A 12,169-nucleotide genomic window follows, 5' to 3' on the forward strand; every position below is an offset into this window, starting at 1 on the left:
ATGCAAGTACGATGACTCGCATATCCTCAACACCGAAATAAAATTTTAATAGCTTTTCTTTAAACAAATTGTATTTTATACAGTGACCAGACACGAAGAGTGCTTGTCAAAATCAAAAAATAACCAATACCTCATGTGTAAAATATTATTGAAACTACATAAAAACGACAAGACTAAAGAAATAACTGGAATTTATTTTCGAAATATCTGAACACAAAAATTACCTTTGTTTACACTTTTTTAAGCGACTTCAAAAAAAGGAGGAGGTTACTAAATTCGACCGTATAATTATATATTTTTTTAATGTATGTTCGGGGATAACTCCGTCGTTTATGAACCGATTTTGATAAAAAAAAAATTTGTTGGAAAGGAGATATCCCTAGTTTGGTACCATGATAAGGAAACCAGGATCTGATGATGGGATCCCAGAAAAATCGAGTGAAACTCTCGAAAATCCGCATAATTTTTTACTGGGTGTACCGATTTTGATAATTTTAATTTAATCGAAAGCCAATGTTTATCACGTGGTCACAATTAAATTTCATCGAGATTTGATTACAACTTTTGGAGTAATCTTTGATAATGCGTATTTACTTGAGTATTTTTTCGTCTACCTACGTTGTATTACTTGTCGATATAATTTAAGCCGGTTTTTCTTCGTTTGCCTACAAACACAATTATTGTTCATTTAATATTGTGATAGCGGAATTATTTTTCAATCCGATTTGAAGTTTTTCATTAAAAAAAATCGCAACAAATGCGGCTAAAACAAATCTTAGCGTATCTAATGTTTATTACCTTAGATTGAAATCGGCATCAGCCTTCTGGAAGGCTTCGAGCGCCCGTTCGGATTCCCTCGCGGCGCGCTCGTAAGACCTCCGCGTCCTTTCTAAAGCACCCACCGCCGTACTCAGTACCGCCATTTGTTTCGCGCCCTCGTTTAAATGTTGCTGAAAATTAAAAATGACTATTTTATATTATTCTTTATTTCTATTTAATATTTATATAGAGTAATTGATAATTATTTATTCATATTGGTGTGATCCTTTCTTATGATTCTAATCTTTTTTATGAGGAGATCCTACTCCGCGATTTCAGTAATTAAACACAAATAACAATTCTCAGACTACGACAAGCCATCGGGCATCGATCAAGCAAAGAGCCAGGTGATGTAAACACGGCGCTATCGCGTCATAAAATCAATATGATTCATGGAAATGAAACAGTAATCGTAAATGACAAAATTTTAATCCTAAACAAATAACGAATTAATATCGGATCTAAGGAATGATTCATAATTAACAAATGAATCACAAACATGACAATAAATACAAAAACTACAAAAAATTCTCTTCAAAACTCATTTAAAATTTCATCTGTAAAGTATATAGTAAATTATATAAATAACAAACAACTTTAAAACAGACGTGACTCTTTTAAATATTTCCATGTTGTTTACGTATAATTAATATAACATTATCAATAATGGTGTTGAATATAGATAATATACTGTAATTAGTTCAAATTACGCCTATATTTTACTGAAATAGATATGTCTGTATTGATTACTATAAATAATTTATATTAGTAATATAATATATAATTATATTTTGTATTTAGTAAATATTAGGACAGGGAAAAAGTTTCTCCGTTATTCAGATTAAAGAATTTTGTTCGATATCTTGCCGCCATCTATTAGGCTGTTATAGGTTTCCCTTGCTGTAGAAGTTTTTAGGTTTCTAATTAAACAACTATGACAAGTAGTTTTCCTTGACGACAAGACAGCCCTCTTTTGATTTTAGCTTTACACTATCTAAAGAATTCTGAAGAGATGGAAACAGATCTGACAGTTTAAGCTCTCTAAATAAAGACGTCTACGTTCTACTAGTCGGGCGTGTAATGAAAGACCACGCCTTTCTGTTGATCGATTCTGGCCGCTTATTCTCAATTTCTTGCTTAATTCTCATCAGCTGTTGACAGTAGAAATCCGAATCGACGGTTTTGCACGGCGGTAAAAGCTCATAATGAAAGATGGCCTTCAAATACCACCCTGAACTCAAAATCGCCTTATAGCGTGTCAATGCGGGTTTCGCGATAGTCTGTGCAACTTGACCGATCTTTGACTACGATCTCTTTCGTACATTCTTATCGTTGGTAATCAATCCACTTTTCGTCACCAGTGACCAAAAATCTCTTCAAAAATAATTCGATATCATAATATCGCAAATGAGTACATGGTTCATTAGGTTTCTCTCAGTGAGTTCATGTGGCACTCATTTAGCTTTTTTGTATAGCCAGCCAAACGGGTTTTTCAAATGGGTCAAAACTGTTTTATGGCCAATTCTCAGATCTTCAGCTACATCGTAACTACTCAAAAGTCGATCATAATTATAGTGAGATTCGCGTAAACATTAGAAAAAAATATTTTTATATCATTTTTAAAATGTAATCTTTTCATGATCAAAAATACAATCAACAAGATTTCATTGCAACTTTTTATTATAAAATACGAAAAAGACTTTTCCTCCGACCTATCTATATATAAAAAATGAATGTTTGTCTGTATGTCCTTTATAGAATCGTAAACTATGAATTTGACTATGTCATGATCTTCAACAAAGTGTTGTGCATGAGCCCACAAAGGTTTCTGAGTTGGTACAACCAAAAAAAAAGCGTAACAATGCGCGCAGGGTACAGCTAGTTACAAATAAATACTGTTTCTTAGGCATTATTTGTACCGTAAAATTAATAAGAATTTCGCTTATAAAATAATTTAATCCCACTCGGACCAAATTGCGGGTAGAACGGCATAAAAATATTCCGTTTAAGAGAAATAGTACATACTTCCGTTATAAGAATAGAGGATATGACTAAGACGTGAAGGGACAATTGCATAAGCTTATACGTTGAGATCAATTTACTCGTTTTAATACATATATGAAAAACCAATTTTGTCTACAGATATAACCTTTATGCTTAAAACTGTAAAAATATTATAATTAATACATAATTAACAATTGTCTAAAGTTTTATACATATGTATGTATGTTGCATAAATGTATAAAATTAAAAATAGATTTTAAAATTTAAGCACATACATAACTAAAACGCAACCTTATAATTGTAGATAGTAATTTTCTATATTTAGTATGATAACATACTAACGCAGCGTATTGTAAAATTAATTTGTAATTATTTTTAATTGTTTGTATAAGCTAGATTAATTAAGAGATCGATGGTATTTTGAATTGCTATTATTTTTTTTAAGAAATGAACAATAGGTTAGATTAGCGTTCATTCTGTTTTATTTAGCAATCAGAACAAACCTTTCTCTCCTCCCGAAGCTCCTTGGCAAGTAAATGCAGCTCACGAACAACATTGGACTGTAAATTTTCCGCTACCACTTCACGTTGTCCCGCAAAGTCTCCTAACTCTTGAAGGAGCTGCCTGAACGCTTTGCATCCTGTGTACCTGCGCATGTACGTACACGTTTAAAAATATAATAACACAAATAATGGACTTAATTTTAAATCACTGTATCAGTATCAAAGCTATTCTTAATACTTTAGAATATTAAAATGTCTTATTTATTTAGTGAAATCGAAGCGAGGTCAATTTTGTACATTATCATTTTTGTAATTATTATTTTTATGTGTTATGCTAATATTAATGTGTTCAATAACATTTAGTTAAAATTTGGCCGTCTGTTTGGTATAGCGTTTATTACATATCTAAAAAATGCATAGACGATTTAAATCAAACTTAGCATAATTATGATGATGACTATGTGGTGACTATGGGCAACACACATGAGTTCACGCATTTTTGGCGCGAACTTGTGGAGGCCTATGTCCAGCCGGCCTAGCATGCATACAACGAGATATCTCTTGACGAGAGAGAGAGATAATGTCTACATCGAGTATTTTCTCGATTACCCTAACATGCGCACTACGAGAGACAAAATTCTCTTCCGAAGACTTCGCCTTGTCGAGTAGAGAAACATTATCAACCATAATCGCAACTGAATATCATTCTTATTTCTTATGTCGTAAAGTTGAATTTACAAGGTTATTGACCAATCGTGCCAAACCGGGATGAGCCAACGTTTGTATAATTTCAAACGAGTGACACATGTTTTATTTAACAATGTTCTCGGCCTTTTGGCTAAGATAAAAAGTGTATATCTAATTTAAAAAATCTAATATGGAAAATAAAACGGCGTAAGTAAATGAATTTAATTATATATGTAAAACAATATGCTCGTGTTGTGCTTTATATCTTGTCGCACATTAGATAATTGTAATTCTATCACGCATTGTTTTTTTTTTTTTTTTTTTTTTTAATTTTTAAAATTTTTTGAATTTTTGATTTTTTTTTGATTATTGATTTTACTTTTATTCTATTTAATTTTATTTTTAGTTACTGATTTTTTTAATATAATTTTGTTTTGTTTTTTATTCTGAATGTTGTCTTGTCTTGTTGTACTAACCCAATATGGACTTATACTTTGGTCTAAAATAAAGTATTATTATTATTATTTAGAATAAGAAGCAACAGGGCGCAAATACGTTTTTTGTGTCATTATATGGCACACTTCACTCGACTTTTCGCATTTCCCGCTCTTCGTATACCGAAATTATATAATTATAATAGGGAAACGCCATGGTATACAAAAAATTGGCACCCGGTTTTATTTATTTTTTATTTATCGTCTTTCTCGTCGATAATATTGAAGACGAGAAGTTTCTCTTCCTAAAACGACAAAATTCGACAAAATTACGATGTCATGTTAGCTTCCGTAGAGATAAATATCACAGATCACTAAAATTTAATGATTATCTTTTCTTGACGTAACGAGAAGAGTATCGCGTGCACGCATGTTAGCTACTGTAGACATAGAGAGATAATACGAGAAAAGGGGTAGACAAAATTTTGTCGTGGCGCGCATGCTAGGCCTGCAGCAGTGGACTGCGATAGGCTGAAGTGATGATGATGATGATGATGATAGCATAATTATAGCTTAATAGGTATACGAGCGCTCGATTACGGTGAACAAATTGTAAAATAATAATATATACATACAATAACCCTCCTCATTTTAAGCTAATATAAAACTACCGATAACATTCAAGTTTTTCAAGCTTAGTAGCAATAAATTGATTGACAAACATAAAGCATAAAAATGTGTACATAAATAGGACTAAAAATTGAAAAAATAAACAAGGTACACATTTATTTAATGATATTTAAATATATTTCATAACCACAGTGAACCGGATTATATTCCAAGAGCTAATACAGTGTCATTAAACATGCAAATCAGATAGCGAGCGGTAAATACACAAATATATAGCAATATACAAGACGACATCAGTATTTATACAGCATATAATAAGGAAGACGATCAATAAAACACAAACAGGCGCCAAGCATCGAAAACATAAACGACTATAACGAGTTGATATTAAATGCTAATAAAATATATTTATGGAAAGGACCAATAAAACAAACGGCTACTAACTGGTACTCATCCTCTTCTTTTCTTTTGGGTTGGTAATTTTTGACTAGCCTCCTGTAAAAAAATAACATGTATAAAAAACAATCCAGAATTGTTATTACAAAATTAATATTTTGGTGGATATTTCACTGTGGTAGATATTAATAGTATTATATCCTTTCTACTTTTATCTCACTGTCGCACAGTAATTACGCGACAAGCGATTATTACTGGCAGTTAAAACCATGCAAATACGTCCGCTACAAATTAAAATAATGACCAAGTCATTAAGATCGTTTTTACATTTTTCGATCAAAGCGAATTAAAAGATTTCGCTTTTCAAACGAATGAAAAGAACGAAATTTTCATTTGAAATGATAAAATGCACATATTAAGTTTATACGAGATCAATACTTTGCATGGTGATATAAAATGTTGTAGTGAAAGTGAACATTCTACCAATTTACATACAAAACTGGCTAGACGAGTTCAGATGACATCCTGTTAATAAACATAATATTATGTCTATCCTTTTTTACGTAAGCTGATTTCAATATTTTCTCATATACGTAATAACCAAAATGTTACTTTCATAACAGAATCATGACAGAAGTTTGTATCGTAATGAAACGTGACGGGGCTCGCAAGTATCAAAAACATTGCACATTTTAAATGACGCACAGCAAAGAAATATTTAGTTTACAACAAACACTTCAAAGAAGGATATGTATTATTTTGTAGATATCAAAGAACTATAAAAAGAGAAAAACTAATGTACGTAACAATGAGCAAGGTTATTAAAAGAATATATAATTACCTGAGTTTCCCTGCATATTCTAATTCTATCGCACACCTGTCCTTGACGAAATTTCCATATTTGTCTAAGAACTCAATTCCTTTATGCGTGTGGGCGGCTAAGTTATCATATTGATCCTGCGAACAAAGAAAATCATCCTTAGTACATGTGTGGTCATCGTAAAAACTGGAGGATGCAGATCGAGATACCGGGTCATCAGGAACTGACGCCAAACTGATAACGAGTTTGCCGGCTACTGTATACTGTTTATATACAATTTTATGAACGTCCGATGAGTAATTTTAAAACATATATAAAACAAAGGGCTATTGTTTATGAGGAATATAAAATTAATTAAGGAAACGTTGTCCTCCTACTGCAAAAATCACCATCGTTTCATTTTATATAAACTGGGTATAAAAATAGTCAAAGCGTCCAAAGTGTGTCCAGCAGAATAATAAATTGAAGATATCAGCGTCAAATCTGTCGTCGTGAACTTTCCTACGGTAAATTCGATAATTTTTATGTTCTACTTCATGGATAATCGGGTGTACCGAGATAGCGTGCAGAGATGCGCACGCGACGTCTAAGTCGATACAACACCGCCCTTGACTCGCCTAGAGGTTTTCTGAGTACAACGACACTTAAATGTCCGCCTCCGTTCCTCCTAGTTAACACGGACACCTCATTTTGATTAATAAGCAGAGATCCGCAATTGAATTAGCTAGATTAATACCTCGATTTAATCTACTTTAAAAATGACACAAAACTCAAACTGCAAATGTTTAAATAATAATAATAATAATAATTTTTATTTCAGACAAAGTCCATACAATTAAACAGCAGAATACAAACATAATTAAGAAACAGAGAAAAAACCAAAATAAAACATAGGAAAATAACAAAACATAGGATAATTATATCAAAATACACACAAATATACAATATTTAGTAATCGATTAAATAGAATTCAAGTCAATAATTTATTAATGTCAATAATAAGCAAAATCAATCTATTAAATTAAATAATTAATTAACAAACAAAAAAAAAAAGAAAAAATAATAATAATTTTTAATACATTCAGAAATTATTTAAAAACACAATACAATGTCAAATACATAAAAGAACAAGATGTCACCCTTTTCCTATTACTACGCACATCAACCTATGTTGGATCGGACAATCCGTGCGTGAAGCAATCATCTTGAGGATGCCATTGCTGCTGTCTCTCAACCGTCTTAATAATGACCCAACCTTTTTACGAATTAGTGCATCGTATCCATCTGTATGGGCTTCGGCAAACATAAGCGACGCGGAGCAATGTGGAGGCAGCCGCAGTAGCATCCTAAAGATGTTGTTATATTGAACACGCAGGACTCTGGCGGCCCGACGGGTATAACTCACCCATAGACTGCTCGCGTACAACGATTGGCAATATGCCTTAAACAAAGTTATTTTTACTGGCACGGAGCATCGAGCGAATCTACGGGCTATCATATTCCCTCGGACCGCCAGAGCCCTACGCTCACGTTCCAGATCCTCGTCGTCGGTCAAACTATCGGTCACAATGTGCCCTAGATACCTAAAACTGTTTACCCGCTGCAGCTCTACATCGTTTAATGTAATCGGAGGAACACAGACTGGCACGTATACACCAGATTTACCCTTGAAAAACAATTAAAACATTCTAGACAAAAATCTTTTTAATATATTATTTGTTGGCTTTTTGGATTTTTCAATTGGTAAACTATGGGACAGTTAAAACATTCCATAATATATTTTTAACCGACTTCCAAAAAAGGAGGAGGTTCTCAAATGTATGTTACATCAGAACTTTTGACTGGGTGGAGCGATTTCGACAAATTTTCTTTTACTCGAAAGGTGGTGTGTGCTAATTGGTCCCATTTAAATTTATTTGAGATCTAACAACTACTTTTCGAGCTATATCTAATAATGCGTTTTTACTTGACGCTTTTTTCGTCGACCTACGTTGTATTATACCGCATAACTTTCTACTGGATGTACCGATGTTGATAATTCTTTTTTTGTTGGAAAGGAGATATCCCAAGTTTAGTACCATGATAAGGAAACCAGGATCTGATGATGGGATCCCAGAGAAATTGATGGAAATTCTTGAAAATCCGCAATAACTTTTTACTGAGTGTACCGATTTTGATAATTCCTTTTTTGTTGGAAAGAAGATATCCTTAGTTTAGTACCATGATAAGGAAACTAGGATCTGATAATGGGATCCCAGAGAAATCGAGGGAATTTCTTGAAAATCCGCAATAACTTTTTACTCGGTGTACCGATTTTAATAATTTTTAATTTAATCGAAAGCTGATGATCTGATAACTACTTTTTGAGTAATCTTTGATAACGCGCAGTTACTTGACTATTTTTTCGTCGATCTACGTTGTATTACACGTCGATGTAATTGAAGTCGGTTTTTTTTTTCGTTGCGAGCAAGCACAATTTTATTTAATGATTCATTGTGGTTAAATATTTAAGTATTTTAATGATAATATTAAAATACTTTTTAAAAGTGTTACGTTACATGCATCTAAATGACAAAATTATTTTAAGCTGTAGTGATTAATTCATTAAATTTGTAACATAATGCAAAAATATTATTTTTCAAAAATTTACTGTGCGTTAAAAATTAAAGCATAATAAATACTATTATCTAATAGCCTTTCCTCCCAGTATTGTTACATGAAACTTTTAAATTCGTATATTTAATATGATAATTGAAGCTACATAATAATTATGTTAAATAATCCTACTATCCTACTTTTACTAGTGTTTATATGAAAGTTTGTAAGATGCATGTATGGTTTGTTAAAAATCGTTTTCTCTTCATAACGTGTATACCCGATTGCGTTGAAACCGATATAAAGCTTATTGAGTGTAAAAACAATACACACAGGTTTTTATCAAGAAGTATTATACATGGGATCGAGAGTCAGGCGACATAAGCCGGACCCAAACAATAATAATATAGTGTTAAAGACGATTAACTTTAAAACGAATTCATAAAATATTTGTCAAAATGACATTTTTCTTTTAATCATAAAACATTTTAATAACTTTATTAATTTTAGTGCATATAAGGTAGTTAAATGAACTCAGAAAAAGTAAAATAGGCTATAAAAACTTCGCGCCGGGATTTATAGTAGAGGAAATGTCAACGTGCGAGTATAGTATGTTAAATATATTAAGACGTACATGACATCCGATATGCATGATTCATGGGTGAAATTTTGCCCTCGTGCATTATCCCTTTATTGTAAGTCCTAAAATAATCTCGTTAAACCAGAACATTAGTAAATAAGAGCTTCTCGAATAAGATGCGCGTGGCGAGCTACATATATCCTCTCACTCATGACAAATATGGTAAGTTCTTATTAAAAGTAGTTATATCCTTTGTTTTATTAAAAAAAAGGTAAAATTTAAATTTTTGATATTTTTTTACAATAAGTATGTTTTAAATAATTTTTATTTTTTTATTTTTCTCGGAAGTAACCGGATAAAATTACATTTAAGTATATTTTTTATTAAAAATAATTTAACAATTATGCAATCGCTAGATTACAAAAGGACTTTTATAAAGTAACTTATAATTTTAGATAATTACTTTTTTATAAAATATTTTATCCATCCATATTTATTTCAATTTGAAATGTACTTTTAACTAAGTATCTCACATTATTTCTCCTTTATTCATAATCTAATCTTATATAATAAGTACCAAAATTAAAATATATTTAATCTTAATAAGTTGTACAATGATCTCATGGGACCCATTGTATACCGGTTCTATAGCATAACGCATGTTATACTTCTGATTCCAACGTTTTGCGTGCTACCAGTCGATACTAAAATATGGCTAACATCGAGCAATATCCGCCCGTGTATTGTCATTCTATTACGGAACACTATACAAATACGATTTGCATATATTGCATTGTCGTTTTTGATTAAGACTGAGTGACCGTCTGACTTCTACAAGGAAATAGATTTCGCAATCAAACATCTTTGCAATTGTTGCGAATATCCTTTGCGTCTGAGCATCGTTGATACTTCCTCAAAGGGGTATATCATACCGGTTAACGACAATTTCGCTTTAATTACACCGTGTTTACCGTTGGTTTTAGTCCAGGTTAATGAGATCTCCGTTTGACATAATTATAATATGTTAACGTCCACGGATCGTTAACTCCGATCGATAAAAACTGAAAGGCTTCTTATTATCTCCTTACTTTCGGCACAAAGTAGCGGTCATGGCCGTACGATATTGGTACGCCCGTTTCACTAGCAAATTCGACGTAATTTTATTGGTAAACATTAAGAGGAAAATTGCTAAGGCTTCACATATTTTTTATAAAATTATAAAGTGTGGTTCGTCGTCCTGTTGCTGAGGTAACTTCAACTGTGTGAGAGCGCCTCGACTGGACGTGGGAGAACTGGATTGGTGACTACTGCTTGCATTTTCCACTTCACTAAAAGAGTTTTGTATGACTAAAAGTGCATTTACTTGGCTGAATATTAACGCGGTAGCTATTCCTAGAGTCATTAAGCTGCCGCCTTCCCTCGCCGGGGACTTCATTAAGTTGAACATGTCATCTACTCTCCTATAAACGCCTAGACATTTCCATTAAAAATTCATAATGTAAGTAGATTATAATGATACAGATTTATATAATTATAATTAACATGTAATGTTTACAGTATTGTAAAAAGTAATTATTTTATTAGCATTATGAAATTGCAATAAAAAAAAAACTTGAAAATATTTATATCAAAAACAGCATTCGGTAATTTAATTTACACTTTTTCCCTTTGCAATAAGTTCTAGTATTGTATGAATTCGACGATTATTTAAGGTCACGTATGAAATGTCTGGCGCTACCACTGGAATGCGCTCACCGAACGTTCATCATCATCAGTATGCCGAACACACCCGTAGCGGCTACCAACACGTGTAAAGCCACCAGTTACCTTGGCTAATTATATTAGAATACTAATATCATATATTTATGAACGTCATTACTCCATGACTTGCCACTTCCACCTAACTTACTTTCTATTGCGGCGCGCAACATGCCAACACCATGATCGGAAAAACAGAAAAAAAAAACTAGAAGTGGCTGTAGGTATATAGCTATGTTTGTTGTTAACTATGTTTTTAGTTTTGCAATGTTAGTAAAAGGAAAACTGCTAAACAGTGTTACAGCTTATACTAATTCTTAATAGCAATCCCGATAAAACTTACTGACGACTTTGAAATTTAAAAATATATATTTATTACGTAATAATAATTTAATATAAACAAAGGAAACAATATTTACGAATAATGTTATATTAAAACAGCAGAACTTACATAAGTCACGTATTAATTGCTTTTGAAAACAATGTTTAAAATTAATGTTGAATTAACATTTCCAACTTAAACACATAAAACTGAAACTGACATTGAACTTGCTTATAACTAAAACAAAAACAGCTGTTCTTTATGCTCAGTAATATCAATAAAATCATGCTTTTGTCTGGTGTAATGATGCGTATGCCGTGTCGACGGCGCGTAAACACCGACGGTCGCGGGTTCGATTCCCGCTCGGAGAGGATATTTGTGTTTATGCAAAATATTTATTTTCGGTCTCTCCCGGTTGCACACCTGATAGCGATCGTTACTCATAGTAAGAAATATATCCGCCAACCCGAATTGGAGTAGCATGGTGGATTAAACTTTGATCATTCTCCTACATGGAGAAAGAGGTTATGCCCAGCAGTGGGATATTACAGGCTGAAGCGTATACTTTTTCATTAATTTTTGTTTGCCGTGAAATGCCGTAAAACTGGATTTACATTATTG

General features: G+C 32.3%; 1 protein-coding gene across 1 annotated transcript in view; it reads right to left on the reverse strand.

Moving 5' to 3' along the window:
- The window catches only part of LOC123665371 (formin-binding protein 1-like), a 58,240-nt gene that overhangs the window by 15,815 nt on the left and 30,256 nt on the right, over nt 1–12,169 (reverse strand). The window contains exons 2-5 of the mRNA XM_045599685.1: nt 6,315–6,430; nt 5,522–5,572; nt 3,327–3,471; nt 799–950 (exon numbers count right to left, since the gene is read on the reverse strand). Coding sequence (XP_045455641.1) covers nt 799–950; nt 3,327–3,471; nt 5,522–5,572; nt 6,315–6,430 — 464 coding nt within the window. The remainder of the gene's footprint in view (nt 1–798; nt 951–3,326; nt 3,472–5,521; nt 5,573–6,314; nt 6,431–12,169) is intronic.

Source organism: Melitaea cinxia, chromosome 2, assembly GCF_905220565.1.
Source record: "Melitaea cinxia chromosome 2, ilMelCinx1.1, whole genome shotgun sequence".
Classification (NCBI taxonomy): domain Eukaryota; kingdom Metazoa; phylum Arthropoda; class Insecta; order Lepidoptera; family Nymphalidae; genus Melitaea; species Melitaea cinxia.